General features: G+C 47.6%; 2 protein-coding genes and 1 non-coding gene across 4 annotated transcripts; 1 reads left to right on the forward strand and 2 right to left on the reverse strand.

Moving 5' to 3' along the window:
- Window positions 1-688: 688 nt before the first annotated feature.
- Window positions 689-16,771, reverse strand: LOC135820784 (RNA-binding protein cabeza-like). Of its 2 annotated transcripts, none has more exons than XM_065333823.1 (14): window positions 16,528-16,771; window positions 16,414-16,438; window positions 15,663-15,769; window positions 13,100-13,760; window positions 9,931-9,983; window positions 8,277-8,351; window positions 7,702-7,820; window positions 6,332-6,394; window positions 5,155-5,218; window positions 4,058-4,258; window positions 3,605-3,644; window positions 2,786-2,847; window positions 2,355-2,478; window positions 689-1,809 (listed from the first exon to the last, which is right to left on the reverse strand). In XM_065333823.1, the coding sequence occupies exons 1-14, from the start codon at window positions 16,535-16,537 to the stop codon at window positions 1,788-1,790; spliced, it is 1,626 nt and encodes a 541-aa protein (XP_065189895.1). In that variant the 5' UTR covers window positions 16,538-16,771; the 3' UTR covers window positions 689-1,787. The 2 variants fall into 2 exon arrangements, with proteins under 2 accessions (XP_065189895.1, XP_065189893.1); XM_065333821.1 differs by having other exon boundaries at window positions 13,100-13,763.
- Window positions 16,772-16,905: 134 nt separating this feature from the next.
- On the reverse strand, window positions 16,906-16,977 carry Trnam-cau (transfer RNA methionine (anticodon CAU)). Its single transcript has one exon. It is a non-coding gene; the product is annotated as a tRNA-Met (tRNA).
- Window positions 16,978-17,141: 164 nt separating this feature from the next.
- On the forward strand, window positions 17,142-23,854 carry LOC135820785 (RPA-interacting protein A-like). Its single transcript, XM_065333824.1, has 8 exons — window positions 17,142-17,446; window positions 19,331-19,453; window positions 19,908-20,174; window positions 20,480-20,549; window positions 21,202-21,316; window positions 21,780-21,843; window positions 22,555-22,616; window positions 23,641-23,854. Exons 1-8 carry the CDS (start codon window positions 17,333-17,335, stop codon window positions 23,753-23,755), a joined length of 930 nt encoding a protein of 309 aa, XP_065189896.1. The 5' UTR covers window positions 17,142-17,332; the 3' UTR covers window positions 23,756-23,854.
- Window positions 23,855-25,433: the final 1,579 nt, after the last annotated feature.

Raw genomic sequence — 25,433 nt, forward strand, 5'->3', positions numbered from 1 at the left:
TGTATTCCTCTGTCGAATCCCCCCCCCCCCCCTACACGCGCACAAGCATGTGTGCACACACACACCACCACTACCACCACCATGCATACGCCCATCACAAGAGAAGAACGCAAATCTGCAAATGCACTGGATGTGCACCCACAGATTTTCTCTTATAGCAACGATAGCGAACAAGATCTGAATGAGACAGATCGAGACTTGCGCCAGATAACTGTCCAATCCACACAACTGGCGAAGCCATGTGAATCGACCACCAATGCACACCTGGTCTACACCACACGGAGTACATCGGTATAAAACGGCCAAGACAGTTATCTATGCGCACCCTACACTTGCTGGGGTAATCAGTATAGACAGCACGCTGCTTTGATAGAAGCAGACACTAGATGCACTGGTACACACACACACACACACACACACACACACACACACACACACAAAATGTACCATGCATACGCCCATCGCAAGAGAAGAACGCAAATCTGCAAATGCACTGGATGTGCACCCACAGATTTTCTCTTGTAGCAACGATCGCGGACAAGATCAGATCTGAATGAGACAGATCAAGACGTGCGCCAGATAACTGTCTTATCCACACAACTGGCGAAGCCATGTGAATTGACCACCAATGCACACTACACACTACACACACACACACACAAGCAGCAGCAGCACTGGACACATGATACAGACTTCACAACCCCGCTTACGGGCCGAGCTGTGCCATGCAACATTCAACGAAAGGGCACAAAAGTGACGAAACCACTCATACAGGTACGTGGAAACCCCCAAATGACGCGAAAGAAACAATGAGAAAAAAACTGTACATGTACATGGCTGGCAGTGGATATTCGGCAACAAAAAAAAGCATTGCACTTAGCAACACGATTACCGTGACGCACATCAGAACGGGAACGGACAAAGAAATAGAAAGAAAGAAAAACGAAACAATTCAACTACAGGTACTGTCTCATGACAATTCGCATAAAAAAGAAATGCTCGGATCTACGAATAGCGTAGTTTCCATCCGATGGTGTCTGTATATCAGGGATGCAATTCATAAATCGTGAAGCAGAACTTCATTCGGACACACGCATGAGTGTGTGCGCGGCGGCCCACACAAACACACATGCGTGCAGATCATACACCAAATGCACACACGCCACTACGTATGAGTGCAGGAAAGCAGACAGACATGCATGCAAGAGGAAGAAACACACATACACACACGCACACACACACGCGCGCACACACACACACACGCGCGCGCACACACACACACACGGTCATGGACGGAAGAGGACCGCCGCCCGCTGAGGTGGCGGCTTTGTGAAATCAGCGTAGGTAATATATACTGCCACTGTCAAGAATGTACTACCCGCCACTGTCGCTGACTAGCAGTACTAACAAGCATACACCAGACTGGGGCAGGTACCAAGGCAATCAACGGTGAAAGAGAGTTTGGGCCGTCGCCGTGCACTGCACTGGCTAGCCAGGCTCCGCAACTGCTGCCGGCTACCATGCGAGAAAGCTGACAGCACCGCTCCCCACTCACTCACTCACTCACTCTCTCTCTGTAGTTCTCAAGCCTAGCAGCTAGCAGCAAAGTACATGTAGCCCCAGCATCAATCACACAGAGCTAGCAGACATGCTCACAGCCGACAGTCACTTGTAGCTGGTGATGACGGTGGGTTGCCGACAATGGCTGCAAAGGTGCTGGCCTGCTGCTGCTATCGTCACTGCCCCTCCTGCTGCTGCTATCGTCACTGCCCTCCTGCTGCTTATACTTAGTAGCTACCACGGCCGCCACTGCACATGCACACAAACACAAGCAAGACACAGAGACGTGCATTTACAGTAAGACCCATCAAGGCAACCACTCTGATACGGGGCCATCCGTAAATACCGGTATTTTTTTCGAGATGGCATTTGTTCATTTCACCCCAGACCCCTCAAACCAAACATACACAGATTTATGCAGGGGATCGATTGCGTCTCCCCGGATAACTGGCAAGCACCGAAGAACGCCGCAACAACTAATTACAGTCCTGGGCAGTGAAATCCAGTAGTCGTGTCATTCAAGTTTGCACCTTGCACCATTTCACAGCCCAGAGTTTGCAGGCCTATGGTTACACAACGCCCGGTTCGTACAGAGCTGGCAACTGAAATCCGACTCCTGAGCGGTGCGGCTCACATTCCAAAGACCCAACGCGGGATTGTGACACTACGAAATAGAGAGCGCTAGCGCTCAGGGGTCGGATTTCAGTTCAAAGCACTGCACTTGAGTGACATGACTGGATTTCATTGAGCAGTACACTGCACACTGCACAATGTACAGTACTCTGTCTGCTTACCGATCACCGCCATATCTGTCTCCGCCACCGCCGCCGTAACCACCTCCGCCTCCTCGGTAACCACCACCTCCTCGATAACCACCGCCGCCACGACCACCACCACCGCTATCACCACCTTCACCGGCTGCGTTCAAAAGGCAATGGGGCAAAGAGCAATGGGGAAGTAAGAATGCAGAATGCAGAATTTAGCACAATCCATGCACTAGTGCAGTTTTTATAGCACACGACGAAGAGGAGAGAATATGCCAAGCCAAGAAGGTCATGTAGTGCGTGCGTGCGTGTGTGCGTGCGTGTGTGAGAGAGGGAGAGGGAGAGAGAGAGAGAGAGAGAGAGAGAGAGAGAGAGAGAGAGAGAGATCATAATGACTGTATAGTTAATTTTTAACCTTTAAAATAAATTAACTATTTGCACGATGTACAAGTACTACATACCAGGTTTCTGTGCACTGCATCGATGGCAAGAGTCACGGCGGGCAAAGTTCACGTTATTGCAGCTGTCAACACACACACACACACACACACACACACGCGCGCGCACACAACACACACACACACACACACACACACACACAACACACAACATGCACGCACACACAACACAACCACATTTTATTCATCTTTCATTGGGAGTCTAGCCGTACGGTTAGATGAGAAGGCAGAAATAACCTGGCTATCTGGTGAAGTGAAAACAAAACAAACAGCAAACGACAGCAACAACCACAAACCATGTAACAGACTACGCTAAACTGGCGGCAAAGCACTGATTGAGCCCCAAACAAACATCGGTATAAGGTGCTGTGTGGTATCTCGGCATCTAAAAGAGCAGCCCCCTGCTGCGGATGACTCAAGTCAAATGGGCATTCATGCTACAGGGAGTCCAGCCATGTCACTTAGCTGAGTAAGCTCAAACCGGATTGATTTTCAAAATGCCTAAGGGGTCGTCCACAAATATCGAAGTTTTTTCACAAAACGAAATAAAATAATTTCGCTATGGGGTGGGAGGGGTTGAGCAATTTCGTTTCAGAAAACATTGCTACATGCACAGAGGAATAAGAGCAGTGACACACTTGCGACGTTTGCATGTATTTTAGTATAATTATGTCAACATTGTGTACGTTCTGAGGGGAGGGAGGGAGCGGTTGGGTCCAAACTAAAATAATTCGTTTGGTGAAAGAAGTTCTATATTCACGGACGGCCCCTAATGTTCTGTTTTCATAAAGAACAATAACAGCATGCACACACACAGCATACCTGGAACAAGTCCAATCTCCATCACGGAAGTTACCGCCGCCTGAACACACAGGATAACAACATGCGAAGGCACACGCACACACACACGCGCGCACACAAACACACGCGCGCGCACACAAACACACACAATGGCTCAGAACGCGGCAGATATTTAGGCTAGGGCCGTCACAGCTTGACAAAGAACTGGATCGGTGCCTTCAGAAACGTTTATTAGGGGCCCCGGGATATTACTACTCTTTAATCATGCTTTGTGGAAATAGCGACGTAACATGCAACAATCTCTCCTCCTCGAGTAACGTAACATGCCATATCTATGGCCTTTCCCAATCAAAATGTATGTGATTCGGAGTTGCGCACGTTTCAAAGCTACGGGCATTGACCGGTCCCAGACCGCCCGGATAAACGAGGTATGAGTGTACCCCGTTACTTCCAGCTAACAGCACAGAAAATTACCTCGACCGCCTCCGCGTCCACCACCACCGCCACCAAAGTCACCGCCGCCGCCTCCGCGACCACCACCGAATCCACCTCCACCTCCACGGCCACCGCCGCCGCCACCACCACCGAAACCACCACGACCGCGTGGGCGGTATGCAGATGGTGCATTCTTCTCAGCTTTCTCCACTTTGATCTTCTGTCCCATGAACTCAGTATCTATGTACCAGAGTCGACATACAAACACACACACACACACATACACACACACACATACACACACATACACACACGTACACACACGCAGAGAGATACACATACACACACACACACACACGCGTACACCGTGACACTTACAGAAAAGTTTGTCACCAGGAAGAAGACAACCAGCCTGGCTGGGTACTGCTGCTGCTGCTGCTGCTGCTAGTACAACACAAAACAGGCTTGAAAGAGCACATGCTCGCTACTCTCTACCCATCACATGTATGTTCTGGTGACATGTTACTAACAGCAGACTGTACTAGATGGCTGACTGGAAAATGCACTAGACTGCTTGAGAGGGTGTGTGGACCTGGTTGAGAGAATGCGTGGACCTGGTTGAGAGGGTGTGTGGACCTGGTTGAGAGGGTGTGTGGACCTGGTTGAGAGGGTGTGTGGACCTGGTTGAGAGAATGCGTGGACCTGGTTGACAGGGTGTGTGGACCTGGTTGAGAGGGTGTGTGGAACTGGTTGAGAGAATGCGTTGACCTGGTTGAGAGGGTGTGTGGACCTGGTTGAGAGGGTGTGTGGACCTGGTTGAGAGGGGTGTGTGGACCTGGTTGAGAGGGTGCGTGGACCTGGTTGAGAGGGTGCGTGGACCCGGTGTTTCTCTTCTTGATTCGTATTGGAATTCAATCGTACGTATACCTCGGAAATGTGTAGTCCTCTGTGCCAGTACAGGCCAAGTACAGTGGTACACAGGGAGAACTTGAACACCTGGTGCCTGCCGGAGTTGCCAGGTACCCAGCTGACCCCCAGCACTCTAAAGCACACACACACACACACACACACACACACACACACACACACACACACACACACACACACACACACACACTGTCCGATGGCTGACTTACTGTTGAACCAGCTAATGGCACCATCAGCAGCCGGCGGATCGTCATACTTCACGGTGAATTCTCCCTGCGAACAAGAAACAAGAACACAGCAAACACTGTCCAATAACACCCAGCCACATCCAACAATAAATTAAGTGCGACTGATGCAGGCGTATTGTATTTTCAGTCACAGACAACACTCATATCCCTATAAAGCCACGGCAGAGTTCAGAGTTCTCATCAACCGAAAACGCTTTCAAAATGCTCAGGCTCTGAGCCCGTACTATAACATAATGACTGCACATTGCGTATTGATGAGAATTTACAGGAAGCACGTACGTATGTTCAAGTGACCCCAGAAATTGAACGTGCCAAATGCAAACTCCGTTTCCTTATGCACCGTATCCAGACCAGCAGTATCAGCCCTCTTCTGAAAGATAAGAGTAACCCTCCAACCTTCCAGTAACACCTGTGGCAATGACAATTGTAAACATGTTGTGCTGCTAACTCGGCGAACGTCTGGTGACTGCCGAACAGTGGTTTCCGCCGTGAAACGTTGGAACACCCTGTCACAGGAGCTCACGCCCACTCGTTGCTCAAATAATTCGTTTAAAAGATTACTGAAAGTGTTCTTCTATGGTTGAGCTAGCCGAACATTATCTCCTTCTGCCATTGGTCTTCTCATTTTTTCCCATTTCTTTCTGACTCTAAATTCTGTTAGAACTTGGCTTGTAATTACCGCTACATATAGGTATGGACTCGGATGGAGAGCCAAGGATAAAATTATAGAAAAGAAAAGCTGATGGAGTGCGCATCCAAGACGTACTAAAGCTGTTAGCCAGTTGGTTGTAGAACGTCAGTACTGTCGGTCAGTGTCATGCAATGTGATCACATGAGCTGATTGTTTAGTAACTGGCAGTGCTAGTGGACATTATAACGTAACTTGTAGTTCCTTGGTCCTTTTTTCTTTACTATACATATAAATATCCTATTGACTACATATTTATAGTTTCTCATTTTCTCGAGTACAGCTCACGCTCTATCGAAGCCACACTGCATCTTTTAATCTATCGCCATCATAATATTGAGCACCCATGTCCGTTGGGTTGTGATGGATAGAAATCCAAACAAAATGACGCTCATTTTGATATTTCATATTATGAGCTAAGTGGGTGCTGTATCGATGATCGGCGCCTACCTTGGACTCTCCACTTTCGTCGCTGAAGATTTTGATGTTGGGCAAGCGCGTCTTCTTGTCAAGCTGTTCGTTGTAACACATGCACATGCACACGCACACAGCCACACAAAATGCACACAGGTATCAGTAAAAACAAAAAAATACAGGCCGACAACAAGGCAGGACATCACCGTATCAGGCAAGATGTGTTCCCTGCGTAGAGGCGGTCACCTTACCTAGTGTTCTGGTTGTAGTGGTCGTCTAGGACAGGTGCCCAACTCGTCGGAGTGGTCATTTCGACAAGGTTGACAGTACCAGTAATGTCGCGTATTAACGGGGGGGGGGGGGGCTTATTCCTGTAGAAGCCGATGCCAGAGCTAGGCTTGTATTCACATCAGGCTTGTATTCAACCGAGGTATTTCTATCTATGTCAACACTAAAACCAGGCTTATGTGCCGACAGTGTATCTTGTATGTGCCGACAGTGTATCTTGAAAAGCAGGCTTGTATTCAACACAAGCTTCTAAAAGAGACAGGCTTTAATACAGGACACAACGGCAACTGCTTTAGGCCATGTATAGCACGTAACACCTCCAACTCCAATAGCGGTCTTTTTACTCCGAATCCACTTCAATTGCACAAGATTCTCTGACCTGGAACATCAACATCATGGTGAAAAGAGCCCTAGAATACAAGTATGACATCTGCCGGCAGCAAAGTAAAACGTGTAAAGCAGGCAACGGGCAGACCTCAGGCACTAACACCTCGACAATACAAATCCGTGACGTAGCGTTCACACTTCACAGGGATCAACCGGTACTTTACGACATCACAAGCTACAGACGGGAAAGACAACTTTCCATGGACATTCTAGAGATGGATAGCATTGCGAGACGCTCCAAAAGACTTCTTCACAAGGCTACCAATACTGTATATAAGTACAAAGCTTCATTTGGAATTAACTTTCGCTATATTTGTTAGGGGGCACGGAATAACTAAAGTTTGCACCAAACTAACGTCTTTTTTCTGAAAGTTCGGGGTGACAGACCTCGACCAAAAACGAAATTTAGTACGTAACGAACCTGCTGGTGGAGTGATCTAACGAAAGATTTCGTAAACAAAAAAATGTCCTTATACAGTACTGTAAAAGCCATATTCTAACGAGGCGCATATCTAACGATTTCCCAAAATTGACTAGTTTACGTGTACCAAAGGTAACGATTCTCACTCATTCTCAACGCTCAATAGGACAGTATAATGTATCGATTTCTGTATAACGATTTCTATTTTAACGACAGATTTCTCCTCATTAACTCGTTAGAGTTAGCACTTCGTTATTATATATATATGGCTTTTACAGTATACAATGCCTTGGGTAATGCTACTACTCACAGCTATGATGCCAATGGCCCCGAAATGGTCCTTGACTTGCTCAACAGTGACTGACTTGGGCATGCCACTTATGAAGACAGTGTCCTCTGCAATGATCTTGCCTGGTGCCAACTCACGGCCTGCGATACAGGCACAGGCACACACACACACACCCATGCACACACACAGACACGCACACACAGACACACACAGACCGACAGACAGCCACATAGAAAGCTAAGACAAAACATACAACACAAGAATTGACAAGTCCAGCGGACAGTAAAACAGAACTCCCCTCAGCCCTCCGGGTCGGGCGCACACACTGCACCACAACCAGAGGTCCCAGAAGATATCGGCACGTTGAACAAACATCACCCAGGCTTACTGACCACAGCACCACCGTAGCAACAGCAGCAGTAGTAGCAACAGCAGCATTGGGTAAAGAATGTCACAACACTGAGTGCGCAAGGATGATCTCGTCATCGAGGAAAACATTGTTTGAGAGAGAGAGAGAGAGAGAGAGAGAGAGAGAGAGAGAGAGAGAGAGAGAGAGAGAGAGAGAGAGAGAGAGAAAGAAACAGAGAACAACGTACTATGACTATAAGCTCCGCCAGCTGAGCCACCAGCACTGTCACCAGCACTGCCGCCACCACCACTGCCACCAGCATCTGATATCACAAGAACAAACAGAGCAGATAGACAACACACGCACTTCAGTACAGAACGGAGCAAGGACACATTTTTACATTAAATACAAAGTCAGCCAGCTGTTCTCCAAGGAGCAATTTCAAAGTATTGCACATCAAAGTGCAGTGGTTTGTCATTGCACACTAGAAGAAGACCAGCATTGCACCAGTACTGATGCATTATAGCCACACGCATCTTGCTATTTACGGCACACCAGGCTTTCAGATAGCGCTCTCACACCAGGCCATAGCTTAGGACAGGCATTCGGGCACTCGCAGCTTTCGTTCCGGCGCTAAAAGCAAAGTAAAGTTCGCATGTGCGCGTTACAACCGGCTACAACCAGCTTTGGAGGTTTCGCATGTTCCGGCGCTAAGCAGTGGCAAAAAGGCGGGGAACAGCACAGGAGCGAGAGCTTAACTTTGAACTTGGGTGGGACCTTGCGTGCGTAGTTGAAATAGCACTTTGATAGAGGAATATGTGTTTTAGTGTATTGCCACCAGTGGCTATTGTGTGATGCTCAACACCGAGTGTTTGACAATAAGATCCCCAATCGACGACACCTTGCGCTTTTAAAAACATTGGCTCAAATGATAGCAGGGACGCAATGATGAACAGCTCCAGTAGAACCAAAGCCCTCGGACCCAGTCTCGCTGAGTCTCGTGCGGACCGCAAAAAATGATGGATGCAAACTCTCAAAGAGGGTCAATACATTACAAACATAAGGAGAGACAACTTGCACAGCGCCCGCTGGTATTAAGTGTAAGCCAAGCCAAACACCCCCCTGCCCCTGACCCCAAGGAAAAAAAGGAATGGGTAGATTTCCGAGCAAGGTTTGGGACAGTCAACATGTAAATACTCTTCGTCCTAATCACATCGCTTTTGCGGACAATGCAGAGAAGAATGCGGTGTTTCCGATGACCATGGAAGCGCCAAATCAGATCCATTGCTGTTTGGCCTCGTTTACGGTTGATTTCTGGTGTTCGCCCACTCCGGTGGTGCATTTCTGGCAACCAGTTTGAGGGTGGGTGCGCCCGCCGGACTTTTCACCTGCCACCACGGTTCGGGGACTTCAACCCCAGACACGTAGGCCATTTGCTTATATTAATGTCTATAGATTAAACGAACGGAAACAGGACACCTGATGTATGTGAGCGCTGTCTCTTACAGCCATATCCGGACATATGCGGAACAGTCGACTCCAGCTTTTCTTTTTTTTTTACTCCAGCTGGAATTTCGGAATTTGGTTTGCACTGGCAAGAGACCACCTGCACCGGAACCCCACACACATACAGACACACAATACAGGCGGCTTGTGCCAATCTTACCATACCAGATTCACCTTGACAACCGAATACCGTGTGTGTGTCTGCCCACCGCCGCGGGCCAGGGGGAGGTTTTACCGAGCGGCCAGAGCGGCTCGTTTCCAGAGGTCCCGCACACGCCCCCTCGCTCTCTGTGTCTCCGTCCCCAACCGTGCACGCGCGCACACACCCACGGGACGGTGGCGGCGGTGCCGGCGGCAGAATCTGATTCAACGAGGTTGCCATGGAAACTACTTACCATAACCCCGTGCTCCAGACGAGGCAGAATCCCTGTCGCGACCTCCTCGGTAACTTTAGTAAGGGGACAATACACACACGCAAGCAACGGGCAGCAATAGCATATTGTACCGACAACACTCTTTCAAAACCAGCTTGCCACTACGCAATCCTAGGATCAGGCTGGCTTGTTTTCTTTACAATATGGGCGAAACTGGTGCCGTCAGATAGTACCACGAGTAGATAAACAAGAGTGTGCAACTCGTGGATGGGTTCGCCCACGGCGGCATTTTTTGTTGACGTAATCTTTTCTACGACGCACGCGCGCACGCGCTGCGAGCCTTTGGAAAGTTTTGCCTCGTGCACGTGGCCGGGCTTTACATTACAAGGTCGGTGCCCAGCACATGCTCTCACACTGCTCTGCGGCAAAATGCGCGTTTCTCTAAAAAAAGTGACGTCAACAAAAAAATCCGCCGTGGGCTGCAGATTGTGCAGGAAGAGATCCGGAGTTACACGCTCTTGTTTATCTACTCTTGATGATACCAATAATACCCATCTAGAGTAAAAATCCCCATATCCGACTCCTAGTTACGGCCCTTACGGGCAGTGCTCGGTCCTGACCTGCCCGATACTAGGAATCGCCCGGTACTCGGAATGTACATACTTACTGCATGCAAGTACCTTTTACTTTTATTTGTAATGCCAGACCAATAGTTTTTGGGGTAATTTTTCGATGAAAAGCCCGTTTTTGTGGCTCTAGATGGGTCAGAAAGGTGTCTGGATTAGGAGGGTTCTACTGCACTAGTACTCAAGCACCCAGAGGGGTTACGCGAGTGGCATCATTGCGTACGCTTTTTACTCTTAGCACGCACCAATTGTTTTTAAACGGAAGCCGACAGACAAACAGAACAAAATAAATGAAGACGGATACAATGCAAGGCAGAGGCTGCGATGGCATGCTGCTGCTGGCTCCGCTGACCAAAATGCTTCGGCCTCGTGTTGATCGGCAAGCTAGTTCATGTCGTGCCACAGCTTGCCATTCCGCACCAAGCATCTCAAATGATGTGTTGTAATTGCATAACCTATACTAAGAGTGTTGCCCGTGGTGCACTGGCCTCTGAGTTGCCGTACAGTGCGCATCTGGGCTCTGAGTTGCTGTACAGCACGTATCTGTTCTTCTTCGGCGCCCGGCAGTACTGAATGTCAATGCACTGAGGTCTTGTGAGTCGCAAGTCCGTTGAGAAGAAGATGATATTCGGCGCATTTCAAACCTAATTTTGGTCAGATTTCGGCTTGAAACCGGATTTTTAAATCGCCCAGAAGGGAGCAACAAACCCACAACTCAGCACAATACAGAACAACAACAGTACATAACCAAGAGTGTGCAACTTCTACTTTGAGCTGCGATGCGCTCACCCAAGGTGAAATGTGGTTGTTTTTGATTGTGGCATTTTTGGTCAAAAGTAAGATCAAGTGCATAGGCTTTCCGTGTTTATCTTGCAGACGGAGTTTCAGTACAACAGGTTCAGGACGTATGGATTGACCGTTCACTGGTCCGCTACAACTTCAGCAGCTGTCATGTACAAGCTGAGCTCGCTGTACTTTGATCTCTGACTATGCATGACGGCAGTAGCGAGCCTGATGGCTGTGAAAGACTCATGTCAACAAAATGATTCCGCCGCGGGCTGGGACATCGTCGAGTCCCACACTCTTGGTTATGTACATTGGTAACAAGAAACCAGGCTGAACATGGAGCTCCCCTCCCCTCTCTTTGACAATTCCAGCATCATAATTTCATAAACAGAACTGAACAGTAAATTACGAAGAGGCTTGCCGGAGAATTTTGACGGAAACTCAGCTTCCTTGAGTTTTGTTGAAAATCAAGTCTCAGATTTATTCAGAACGACCTGTAAATCAAAGTATAAGAATGTGGACTACTGTAATTTCATAAATTTTCGGTGCACTTTTATTTTCGGTACTTTCGGTGCATTTGTTTCATACCTAAAATTTCAATACACCGAAACAAACCCTGACACACATAATCCAATAGGAAACTGCTTCTCTGTACCTAAATTTTCTGTCCACCTAACCTGTCCTTTTGCCCTCATACCGAAAATATTGAGCACCGAAAATTTCTGAAAATAGAGAGTATGTCCAACGAATAAGTATTGCTAAGGGACAGTGTATTTCACAACAGATTCCACAACACAATCTTATTGTGTGTTTGCTGTTGCTGTTGCAAATCCGTAGTATTCTCAAAAAAAGGTCAGGGACAACAGAGCTAGTGTTGCTGCTGCTAATATTGCTGCTACTGCTGCTGTTGTTGGGGTCGTTGTACAGAAAGAACTATGCGCATGTTGGCATTACATCGCACCCTGGTTCACACTTCACTTCGCGTACGGGAAATGCGCCGCATCACAGAAAAACGTTAACTACAGTTCAACAGGTTTGGCACATCATGCGATGTGTTTCCCGCACGCGGCGTGAAGCATGCAGCAGGCTTTACGCAGAATATACGCAGAGCTGAAACGTCAACATGTCGGACCAAGGCCAGATAGAGCAAAAGAAATTGGGGAACGCGCCACACAGTACCAGAACCTCCCAACTTCCATTGCCTAGTTTGTGAGCAGTGAACCTCTGCATGAGGATCACAACCCGCTGGAAATCTAAGGCTACAGAAAATCATTTGTAGTCTGTCTACTTAAAAAAAAACGAAGTACTTTCATTATCAGTTTTGCTGTAAAAGTAGCAGAATACATTCTCCTTTGAGATACCCTCAAGCCCAAAAAACCATCTACACAGCAGAATGAACTGTTAGCCAACCAAAGAACTTCAGCGAGGGAACCAAAGAACTTCAGCGAGGGAACCAATTGAATTGCACCCTGGCCTTCCACGTTGCCATTCGAATTTGTGGGGGACAAGCAGACGCTAATCGAGTACAAACTCACCAAGCATGGCAGCTGACCAGCTTTCTCAACGCAGATCCGACTACCCAAGTAAGACAGTACAACAGTCGACCAAAACAACGAGAGTGAGAGAGAGAGAAAGAGAGAGAGAGAGAGAGAGAGAGAGAGAGAGAGAGAGAGAGAGAGAGAGAGAGAGAGAGAGAGAGAGAGAGAGAGAGAGAGAGAGAGAGAGAGAGAGAGAGAGAGAGAGAGAGAGAGAGTATCTGGCCCACAAGAGAACCTCACCTGTCATCGCTGTCAAAGCGGCTGCCACCGCTTCGTCCACCACCACCACTACCACCGTAGCCTCGGTCCTCACGGTCCCGGTCACCGCGACCGCCGCCATAGCTGCTACTGCCGCCGCCACCACGGCGATCGTTATCCCTGCTACCGTAGCGATCTCCACTGCCACCGCGGTCATCACCGCCACCGCCGCTAGTACCACGACCACGGTCATATCCACTACCACTACCACCGCCACGCTCATAGCCACCGTAAGAACCACTGGAGCCACCACCACTGCCGCCTGTGCTGGAGGATCCCGCAGAGTAACCGGAGCTTCCACCACCGCCCGCACCAGATGATCCCGTAGAGTAGCCGGAGCTTCCACCGCCTGCACTGGATGATCCTGCAGAGTAGCCGGAACTGCCGCCGCGCGACGAGCCATATGCTGAGCTACCGCTGCTGTACGAGGATGCCTGGGAGGCGCCACCGGCACTGTAGCCGCTAGTGCCACCGGCGCTGTACCCTCCTGCGCCAGCCGCTGCTGCTGCTGCGGGCTGCTGCTGTCCATAGCTAGCAGCGGCGGCAGGTTGCTGTGGAGTGGAGTTATTACCATAGCTCTGTTGCTGGTAACCTCCAGCACTAGCACCAGCACTAGGAGCAGCAGCTGAAGCACCATATCCGCCTGCTGTAGCAGCAAGCATAAAACACCAGACAGTGTACCATGTCAGAGGAAGAGTGTGCACAAGGTGGCGGTGGTGGGGCAGAGTTGGCCACCTTGGACTCAAGAGGTGAAAAAGTGTAAAACACCAGACAGTGTACCGTGTCAGAGAAAGAGTGTGCACAAGGTGGCGCAGGGGGGGGTGCAGAGTTGGCCACTTTGTTGTGACTCAATAGGCCAGGAAAAAGTGTAACACACCATACAGTGTACATATCAGAGAAAGAGTGTGCGCAAGGTGGTCCAGGGGAGGGGGGAGGAGAGAGAGAGAGAGTTGGCCACTTTTTTTTGTGACTCAAGAGGCCAGGTGCTTAGCACAGTGGAGCGCATATTTGTAGGGAGGCGGTTAAATGCATGCCCAGAATTGCACCAACACAGACAATGGTAAATGCTACAAATGCCATACTCAAGTCACCAAGAGCACAGTATCAATATAGTTTTGATGTTCAGGGAATGCAACAAACTATCACCCAAGTCATGTTTATACTAGTGTTGAAACGAATAATCGAATAATCGAATAATTTAGATTATTCGTGGGGTGAACGAATAATCGAATAGTCGAAGGAATTATCAGAAATCGAAAAAAAACAAAAAAAAACAAAAACAAAAAAACGATCTACCAGTATGCTCAGTGCTGACCCTACTGATATTTGCACTGCGTAGATCTGCTCGCAGTATTTCTTCTCAATCTCTTCTCCTCCAAGTCTTAATCTCCTATCGGTATCTAGTATTACTTCTGTTCTTTCCATACGAGGGAAACATGGCTGCAGTGAATGTGATTTTCGGTCTTTGACCAATTTCGACCAAGAGTCAAGACCCTATGCAGATCTGGATCAGGCGTTGCACACTCTGGGGGGTTATGTACTCTCAAAAAAATTCAAAAAAAACTACTAGTACTTAAAAGTGCTGAAAAAGTGTTGAAAAATGCCATCATGCGTATGATAGAATATAGATTATTCGTTCAATGGAGGGCGAAATTATTCGATAGATTATTCGTTCGAAGAATCCGTGTTCGGTTTAAACACTACAGTGCATTTCAAAACTATAGACGCGTAGGGTTTTTGAAATATTTCAAATTTGGCTGGAACTTTTTGAGAATAGTTTTCGGAATATTGCTCAGGATCGCTCCACAATTACTCTCATATAGTTTCTAAAGGATTGGATAACAGACGCCCAATTTGGAAAATTTTATGCACAAAGTGATCACAGATTTTATGTGGTATAGATGCTGGCATAACGGTTTTTGCCTAGGTACGCGTCTATAGTTTTGAAATGGACTGTAGTTTATACGCATTACACAAACCATACATAACCTCTCGATTCCGCAAAACACAGTAGCATTTAGAGAAATAACACTAAGAGCAACAACAGTGAAATTTACAAGTGTGAATTTTAACAATCAAAGCGAGAAATGAACAAAGGAGAAAGGAAGGAAAGACAACGTGATAACACATAACAGCAGTACATTACACCTAGAACATTAACGGCCAAGCTTGGCCGCACTAAACACGACACGTTACTTGAACAATTTCAACCCAATTATACTATCTTTCTGTACACACAAATTAGGCTTGTACAGACGCTGATAGATAGCTTCCAACACTTTTAACTGTAGTCCATAACCATGACGACCACGGCACAATACAGTGAACGAAGAGTCGGAATACGAATTGCAACAATCAGGACTAGCTAGCAGATGATTGTACACTGAAGACTTGCTACCACGAAACCTACGCACAACACTAACACTCTCACACAGCAGCATTTCGTAAAATTATAAGCACACACATCTTTGAGCGCGGAAGTAAGGTGTTATAATAGTATTATACATTGGTTGAAGGGCTACGTTGACCGACACCGTCCACATACCTTGCTGTTGTTGCTGGCCACCGTAGTTGCCATAGCTACCAGCAGCCTGTTGCTGTTGTGGCTGTTGCTGGGAGTAGCCTGATGCACCAACCGCACCGGCACCATAGCTGACGGGGAAAGGAGAGAGAACACAAATCAGATCTTCAATTTCGTTCTGGGACAAGGGTCTGGCTCAGCACTGTGCCCGGGGACAATAGCGGAAGAAAATAAGCATCATGATCCGCGGCTGAAGTTGCGGTAATTACTAGCATGATTTGCGGCAAAAATTGCAACTAATCTTGGAAAGCATAGGAGCTGCATCTGGTTCTCAGGATATCAGATTGAACAAGTCTCGGGTGGCTATGGTGTGTGGATGTCCACGCATACTGTGCATGGCGAAACTTTCGACAGTGCTTCCACCATCACAACGTGCCTTGAGAGCATACTAAAGGCTGTATGAAACTCGTGTCCAGGAATATATGCCTGGCAGGAGTACCGCATTTGAAACATTGAGATGTCATGCAGGCCCGCGCATTGCTGGGCAAGCAGGCACAGGGCTGCATGTGCAATAGTGCATGATGTATGGTTTTCACAGGTTGTGCTCCTCGCCTACTCTAGCACCAGATCGTGCATCCTTAGGGTCGCCATGACGCCCATATTAGAGCTCTACATGTACTTCCTTCTGTTGGGAAATGTGACTGATTGTATGTGCCCGTACAAATCAAAATACCCCTTGATACCTATTGGTAATTAGTAATATTTTAGTATTTACCTCCCGCCGTAGGAGTTTCCGTAATCTACGAGCAGTGGTAAGAAAGAGAAAGAACCGGAGAGGATTAGGCTGCATTCCGCAGCAACATGAAACTGTAGAACATGCAGAACTTACTGTCTCCCATTTTCTACTTCTCTCCAAACACTTCGTGTGTTCGGCAAAGGAACAGAAGGAATTTCTATCCCACGAATTCGACTGTTCAGACTCTAAAACCAACAACTAAAGCTATAGATGCGGTCGATGCCAGCACTATTATCTAATGGCAATCGTCACCAAAATGCACAACCTTCTGTTTATGAAGGCCAGAAAATCTCCCTTCAAGTTCGAAGTGCTTTCCTTGGTTGAAAAGGAACGGCACTTTGACAATCGATAATCGATTTTTTTGCTTTTCCTTCAAAAAATCTTGCCCCCAAAACTGGGTCGCCATTTTATTTCATCTTCATGGCAACAGCCCATGCTTGGGCCAGCTGAAAAAGAAAAAAAGAAAAAAAGTAGCAGAGGATGGTTTCGATCCATCGACCTCTGGGTTATGGGCCCAGCACGCTTCCGCTGCGCCACTCTGCTTCACCACGTCTATGAAAAGACAAAGATGGTATACAAACCCTTTCGGAGATATGGCCTATGCATTGTGAGATGTTGAAGTTTGGCGGGAAATAAATCACTTTTCGAAAGAAATTCTTCTTTTCAACCTGCAAAGCAAGCCTGTACAGCTAGCTGTACAATGTACATAGTCATTCCTTCTTTATCGTAGCTTTCAGAATCTTACTTTCTTCACCTGACAGCTTGCTTGCTTGCGCAGCATCTGCCACGCTGGTGTACACTTCTTTTCATAGTCCTCGGCGTCTTCTGGCGTGAGTTTTTCACGGCAAGAAGCTCTTGGAGAGCTGCGCATCGCCGTTGTTTTGAGAAAGGCCACAGAATGTCCTCCAACGGTTCAGCAGATGGAAAACGTCGGTCAGCGAGTGCATCAGAGATGTTGGCTACTCGGAAGGGGCCTAAATCTCACGTACCATGGAAAGAGGCCTACAAAGAGGTAGGCCTGTTGTCTCACTGGCATGTTGAGATCTATAATGATGCCGAAGTGTAGTGATAGAGAGAGTTTAGTGTTTCAAATACGTCATGTACAGTCCTGTGCAGCTGGAGCCTATATGTGCAGGGGGGAATGGGTACTTTCTCTCCAGCGTAATGATTGTGTTGAATTTTGGGAAGTATTTCAGTTTAATAAGACCATAGCTTTATCAAAGGAGGATTGCAGAACACAGTGAGCTACGAACGATTTCTCATGTTCTTGTCAGGGGGAATCCTGGTCATGTAGCTATGCCTTCACAATACCGTAGTGACGCACATAAAGGCCCATGCGCTTATGAGTGAGTTATTGCGTTATTTGCTATTTTTGCGGGTCGTTTTGTCTCACACATAGGCGCATGCGCTTGAGTTGCTAGTGTACCGGTACCTTGCATAATGATGCACATAGTGCAATACCGCAATGCACATTGAACTATGTGAATATGGTGTTTTTGTTGAGTATGTGTGCTACGGGATGGATTGCATTTAGGTTCACTTATAAGCCCATGCGCTTATTTGCGAGGGTGTGCTTATGCCCGGGTATAGGCACATGTGCTTATATGCGCGTCACTACGGTATACAGGGCCGTCGGAACCGGTGCGGCCAAAGCCGCACCAATAAGTTCGTCTTGGGATTTGAAGCAATGGAATATGGGCTATTTGGGCGCGATTTCCCTAAAAATTTCTCCGGTGGCGGACGCCCTGGACCTTCCATCCACTCATGGCCACACCAATGTCGAATACTAGTGTTTAAACCGAACACGGATTCTTCGAACAAAATAATCTATCGAATAATTTCGCCCTCCATCGAACGAAAAATCTATATTCTATCATGCGCGCATGATGGCTTTTTTCAACACTTTTTAAGCAGTTCTTTAAAAAATATTTTTGCTCATTATCGGATTTTGTTATGTGGAGGTGCAAAACCGGTTAACCTGTACCGCCAAGAATACATAACCCCCCAGAGTGTGCAACGCCTGATCCAGCTCTGCATAGGGTCTTGGTTGAGCGTAATAATTATTGGATCTTCACTGTATCCATGTTTCCCTCGTATGGAAAGAACAGAAGTATTACTAGATACCGATAGGAGATTAAAACTTGGAGGAGAAGAGATTGAGAAGAAATACTACTAGCAGATCCACGCAGTGCAAATATCAGTAGGGTCGGCACCGAGCATAGATCCTTTTTTTTTTTTTTTTTTTTCGATTTCGGATAATTCCTACGACTATTCGATTATTCGTTCACCCCACGAATATTCTAAATTATTCGATTATTCGATTATTCGTTTCAACACTATCGAATACCTTCCGACGCTCCTGAACATACACTCACTGGTCTTGTTTCATTCATGAGCGCACTCGGTGTGTATTCCGTCAACAAGAATCAGTCACGGAGCACAACTGTGTGTGTGGGATGCATACTAGTATCTGTAAGGGCCGGCGGAAGCGGATTTTCATTGGTCTGGCCCTACCCTAGCCTTTCATGCTGTGTAGGTGATATGACAGGCACTGTAACCCATGACCTGCTCAGCAGTAAACACATGTTAGTGGCCAAAACACTGGCCAGCTTGATGTACTGTGATGTATTCTGTTCTTCTCCGTGCATGGCATAACCTGTGCCGCGTTCTCAGGCACGTGCGCCGGTGCCCTTCAAGGGGGGGGGGGGGTTCCGGGGAACCTCCCCCGAGAAAATTTTCAAAAAATGAAGCAAAATCCTGCATTTTGAGCGAAAAAAGGGGGGGGGGTTCCGGGCACCCAGGAACCCATACAGGGCACGCGCCTGTTTCTATCTATCTTCCCATATCTGTGTATCTGCATGTCTGTGTGTGTATCTGCGTGTTTGTGCACGTGCAGCGGTGTCGCACGCGTCTGAAGAAGCGTCGCGTTGAGATCCTGTTTCGCCACGGCCTCTCAGAGGAGCTACACACGGCGGTGGCCGAAGACTGCGACCTAGAACTGGGAGATGAAGCTAATGAGGTACTGTGAATGTGGGTGGTTGTTACCAGGAGTACATTGGCTAGAGTGTGTAGCTCCGGTTGCTTTGACCCATGGCGGAATTGTGGGTGACGTCACCTTTTCTGGAGATTTCTGGCCATTGTACGGTGTGCAAGGTCGTCATACCCAATCTTCACAGTGCTTATCTGCTTGTATGTCCACTTGTATGTGGAGTATACTCAGCATGAACTGCTTGTGTGTCTACGTGTGTAGAGTATTCTCAGCATGAACTGCGTGTCTGTCCACGTGTGTGTAGAGTATTCCCAGTATGGACTGCTTGTGTGTCCACGTGTGTATGGGTAGAGTATTCTCAGCTTGAACCGCGTGTCTGTCCACATGTTTAGAATATTCTCAGCATGAACTGCTTGTCTGTCCACGTGTGTGTAGAGTATTCTCAGTATGAACCGCGTGTCTGTCCACGTGTGTATGTGTGTAGAGTATTCTTAGCATGAACTCCGACTGCCCGTTGCAACGACGATCGTCTCCGACATCGGCTGATGACCACTCGTTCTTCGCCGACTCCAGCAGTGCGGCCATAGCAACGCCTATGACCAGGGGAAGCGATGTGGACACACGTATGGAAACGCGTCACATGGTCTGTGAGGTGATGAGCGAGGAATGGTCGGCAGCAGTCGGTGATCTAGCACTGCCGAGCTTTTCGACAGAGCAGCTTCCATTCATGCCCACGTTCAATCCTGCAGAGGTATGGTGAAACTGTTGACTTTCTCGGTGTGTGTGTTTGTGTCTCTCTCTCTCTGTCTCTATCTATCTCTCTCCCTCTCTCTCTCTCTATCTATCTCTCTCTCTCTCTCTCCCTCTATCTCTCTCTCTCTCCCTCTATCTATCTCTCTCTCTCTCTCTCTCTCTCTCTCTCTCTCTCTCTCCACCATCCCATGTCCACTTTCCATCCTGTGATTATGTGTTGTCTCCACTACAGTACCATTGAATCCCTGATGGCAAGACATTGAGTTTCTTGTCCTCTTCATTCTTGTTGTGTTGCTCGTCTAGAATGTGCCATCCGATGTGAATGAGTTGTGCTCGCTGATGGATGAGCTTGAGGAAGAGCTGAGGGCAGACGGTAAGACCAGTCTCTCCTGTACAGTTCTGTGTTCTTGTATCGGGTGTCTTGTGTAAAGGTGGTGGTGGTGGTGTGTGGCGTGACATTTGTACTGTCTTTGTTTGCAAGCGGACCCATCGTGCTAACAAATTTGTATATTTTTGCGTCACATCTCGATCGTGCATTGCTGTTAATGACCATCCCCCAGGGTTCTATTGATTGCTTCGGTATGAAGCTTTACGCAACAACTGAACAGACCAATTGAACCTCTCTACCTTTCTCTCTCTCTGTCTCTATCTCTATCACGTGCGGATAAGCTCTGTGCATTTAGCACTTTCCGGCAGGTGGGCACAACTTTCTTCGAACCAAATTGTACATGTATGATCTGCTTACTGTTACTAGTACTGTGTATTGCATTGTAGAAGCAGCTAGAGCAGTATGTAAACCGATGGCAACTGAAATCCGACCCCCTGGGCGGTGCGTTCACTTTCTAGCGGCCTCTATTTCGTAGTGTCACAATCCCATGCCGGGTCTTTGCCATGTAAGCGCACCGCTCAGATGTTCGGATTTCAGTTGCCAGCACGGTATGATCTATAAATTGTTACTGGGTGTATTGCATTGTGGAATGTATGTTCTGCTAACTGTTACTATTGCTGTGTGTATTGCATTGTAGAAGCAGCAATACTGGAGCAGTATCGTGAGCAAGTAGCAGCAGCGTCAGAGAAAGACCTGTGCTCCGCACTCGCCAGCCTGTCTACAGACGAACTATTGTGCCCTCTGTGTGAACAGTAAGAACTATTGTGCCCTCTGTGAACAGTATTGACTATAGGGCTTGAAAGTGCTACGTCACAGCATAGCAACACTTTCAAAAATTCAAAAACTGGATCCAAGCACATTTCAAGCGGTCTTACTCACAGGAAGGTGATATACCCGGTGAAATTGACTGGGTTGGCTAATGGGGGTTGGGTGACAACTGGTGGCGAAGAAAAAGTCACACCCGCATGCGACATGGGTGTGTTGCTATGCACCCACACACTGAGGCAATAGCAAAGTCACACCTTAGTGGGTCCAAAAGTAGAGATCTGATGTGAACTTACTACTTCCTGGCCGTTTTGACGTCTTCACTTTCAAGCCCTATTGTGCCCTCTGTGTGAACAGTATTTACTGGTTTTTAGTTTCTGCCTTATATAGCTATTGAATGCCTTTGTGTGTGTCTGTCTGCGAATGGGTATGGCTTTGTACTTGTTTCAGGAACTATCTCCTGCAACATCTCTCCGTCATTTTCTGCCAGTGCGGTCTCAGAATAGACACCGAGGTGAGAAACTGAGCCATGGGGGGGGGGGGGGGAGGGGTATGTGCGCGCGCGCGCGCGTGTGTGTACTTCGAAGTACATGTATATGTGTGTTCACCGCCATGCTCAATAGTTTCTCCTTTTACCGACGTGTGACGAATATCGCTGCAGCATTTGCAATAGTGAAAATCTCATTGCAAACATCCACTGCAATGGACTGTCTGCAAGCCTGAACGATTGGTGAAAACGTTCCCAAACTCGTCTAGAAAACATTTACACGTGATGGTGAAATTTGTGAGGCTAAGTGTGTCTCCATGGGTGCCTCGGGATGTCCAATCCACTATGATGGTCTATTGCTAGCAGTGGGGATTTCGAGAGCAATTGATCGCTTCTCCTTGCGCATTCACAAACATGAAAACACACACATGCGCACACACACACACACACACACACACACACACACACACACACACACACACACTTGTATGCACACCAGTAGCTAGACGAGCCAGCACCTCGAAACAGATCAAGAGCATTTCAGCAAAGAACAGAATACATCATCTAATCCTGGCTCCTGGGGTTGAAGCAGCACTTTACTCATGGGCTTCCATTGGTGCTTTTCTGGTGGTGCCTTGTTTCTAATCACTTTATTTACCTGCATGTTTCTTGTACTGTGTGTGTGTGTGTGTGTGTGTGTGCGTGTGTGCTCGTGTGTTTGTGCTTGTGCGTATTCAGCAAGACGGCATAAACCTACAGTTCATGAAAACACAGTTACAGATGGCCACTGACCAGCATGGGTAAGCTGGTACTGTTTGTTTGCATGTCTCCTGTCTCTCTCTCCCTCGCCCCTCTCTCTCTACCTCTCTCTCTCTCTCTCTCTCTCTCTCTCTCTCTCTCTCTCTCTCTCTCTCTCTCTCTCTCTCTCTCTCTCTACCTCTCTCTCTACCTCCATCTCTCTCTCTCTCTCTCTCTCTCTCTCTCTCTCTCTCTACCTCCATCTCTCTCTCTCTCTCTCTCTCTCTCTCTCTCTCTCTCTCTCTCTCTCTCTGTTGAACCCATTGCCAGCCACTGTGTCATGCGTACACATAATGATGCTACATATCAACCGTGTTTACGATCATCTTGTATGGCGTGTGGGCCATTCAAGGCTACGGATTGGTTTGTGTTTAGTTTGTTTTCGAAGTGAAAGGCTTTCGTTTTGGGGCAGTATCATTTCAGGGACTTCTGTTCCTAAGATAATTGAATGCATAAGACCCTCAGTCAAACTGATGATGCTGAAGGCTGAGTCCTTACCGTAAAAGTCCGTAAGTAAGTACGTATTTACTTTCGAATTTAGTGACCACACCCGTACTAACTTTCGGGCGGGTACTGACTTTCGGGCACGAACTAACTTTCGGACCTGACTTGTGTGTAGTGGAGAAGTCATTTTCATGTCGATGTACATGCTACGTGCTGCATTTGCGCACCGTACCGGTACTTATTTCGGGCAGTATGTTTATCGGGCTTGACTTGACTTCAACAGACAGAGCCTAAAGAATGAAGGGGTATTTCTTTCGGGCAGGTACTCATTTACAGACCTTTACGGTATTTCGTTGAATTTTGTTTTGTCCGCCAAAATGGAGGCATCTGAAAAAGGCTAAAACTGTTCGTTTTACTAAACCCTAACCGTGACCGTCGGACAGTCCCTCAGTATTAGCATTGCGTTGCATGCCACACTGCTGTTCAATGTCGCATCTTGTGTGGGTGTGTCTGTCTGTCTGACTGTGTGTCTGTGCATGTGCACGTATGTACGCGTATGTGCATGTGTGTATGCATATGCAGGAGTCAATGTTCTGCCAAGCCGGCCTTCTCTGAGCAGAGTCTGGACGGTCGGTCAGACGTGAAGAACCTCATCCTGCTTTGCGCTACTTGCGACTTTTTCTTCATCATACTATAAGCATTACATCATACCTTGTGTGACTATGACATGACATCATTCCCAACGTTACACGACATCATAATAACTCCTCTATGATGTCATAGCAGTGTGACACCATATACCAGTGCACTGTGCTATGGCTAGCGTCACTGGGCATGTAGTTGCGTACCACACGAACTACCAGCACCACCTATGCATCCGATTCGTACTCCTTGGATGCTCATGCATTATTGCATTGTAGTTTCCACTGTAAGAAAACCTAACTATGGCATCGACTGTCGTACCTGCTAGCCTCGTCTCCGCCGGCCGTCCTTTGCAGTGCAGTAGTGTAACGTCCTGGCCGTGTGTGCTGCAGGTTTGTAGCTGACGTCTTCGCAGCGACTTCCTGTGCATTGCACCGCGGCACTGCAGTTATGTATTATGTACAGACATTCTCTCTCTCTCTCTCTCTCTCTCTCTCTCTCTCTCTCTCTCTCTCTCTCTCTCTCTGTGACCATGGGAACGAGCCGTATTGTCCACTGATCGAATCACACCAGCAGCAGGCAGCGCTTCAACCTGTACAACAACCATCCCGCCATCGCCATGTCCGGATAGCTTCTCTCTTCCACCTGCTGCCTGTCCAGATGTGGCTGCTTCCGTTCTCTTTCTTGAGTTGTGCGTCATTGGGCGCGCAGCAGCACCTCGATTCTCGACACTGTTATCCCTGCGTCTGACCCACACGGCCACAGCACATCAGCCGTCATCGACCCCCGAACTGATTGCAGACTACTAGTACTTACCTTGTAACTAGATAAACGTGAACCTGAGATCAGCAGCACTATTCTCCGTTGAAAGGATATCACTTCACAACTGTACTCCCCCCCCCCCCCCTGCACACACACGTCACCAAGAGTCCAAAAACCGTGTTGTTTATGAACTCTTGGTGACACTCACATTGTATCTCTCCATCATCGCCTTGAGCCAACAGTGAAACCAATCACCGGCACTGCACTTTTCTACACTCGTATTGTTTTCTTACCCATAATGCCCAGCACCCAGGTGTAGCCGTCCTGTTTGTTGAACGTTGTTGATGCTGTTCATTTTCGCCATGCGCTTTCCTATCTTTCCTGGCAGCTAGTTTTTTTATGTTTTCAAGAGTTTAAACCACCTTGATTGAGTACATTCTTTTTCTACCATTACTGAATGCAAGACTGTACAGGCTTTTCCATCGGTGACAACTTTGCACCAAGGAGAGCATGCAATGTAGTATGTATGACTGCTCCCTGCTTGGCACAGTGCAATGGAGTGCTGTGATTGAGTGAGTTGCGGCAGGACTGGAGTGCACTAATCAGTTATGTACTCTTGGTTGCCGGCTGGGTTTTGGCGTGCGGTATCATGGTGAAGTTTTCATCCAGAGTACAGTAAAACCTGTCAATGCGACCACTCGGATAAGGCGACCACCTGTCCAAGAGGACCACCACAACCACGACCAAGCAAGGGATGATCAATCTCAGTCATACTAATCACCCTGGATAAGGAGACAACCTGCACACAACGACCGCGTTTTGAAGTTACCTTTAGCGGTCGCCTTTGACAGGTTTCACTGTACATCAATTGAAGCGCCGTAAAACTATTCACAGGATCTGACCGTAATCTCTGCACAAAATACTATCAAGAGTCCATAAACACTGTTTATGCACTCTTGATACTAGTACAG

The sequence above is a fragment of the Sycon ciliatum genome, chromosome 7 (assembly GCF_964019385.1).
Source record: "Sycon ciliatum chromosome 7, ocSycCili1.1, whole genome shotgun sequence".
In the NCBI taxonomy this organism is placed as follows: domain Eukaryota; kingdom Metazoa; phylum Porifera; class Calcarea; order Leucosolenida; family Sycettidae; genus Sycon; species Sycon ciliatum.

Coding starts and splice junctions, on each gene's coding strand:
- LOC135820784 (XM_065333821.1), bottom strand. Junction 8,352..9,930: donor GTCTGGAGCACGGGGTTATG/GTAAGTAGTTTC, acceptor TTGTGATATCAG/ATGCTGGTGGCAGTGGTGGT. Junction 1,810..2,354: donor GACAGATATGGCGGTGATCG/GTAAGCAGACAG, acceptor GTGCATGTGCAG/TGGCGGCCGTGGTAGCTACT.
- LOC135820785 (XM_065333824.1), top strand. CDS start 17,333: ATGTCCTCCAACGGTTCAGCAGATGGAAAACGTCGGTCAGCGAGTGCA. Junction 21,317..21,779: donor TTGTGCCCTCTGTGTGAACA/GTAAGAACTATT, acceptor TACTTGTTTCAG/GAACTATCTCCTGCAACATC. Junction 21,844..22,554: donor GTCTCAGAATAGACACCGAG/GTGAGAAACTGA, acceptor GTGCGTATTCAG/CAAGACGGCATAAACCTACA.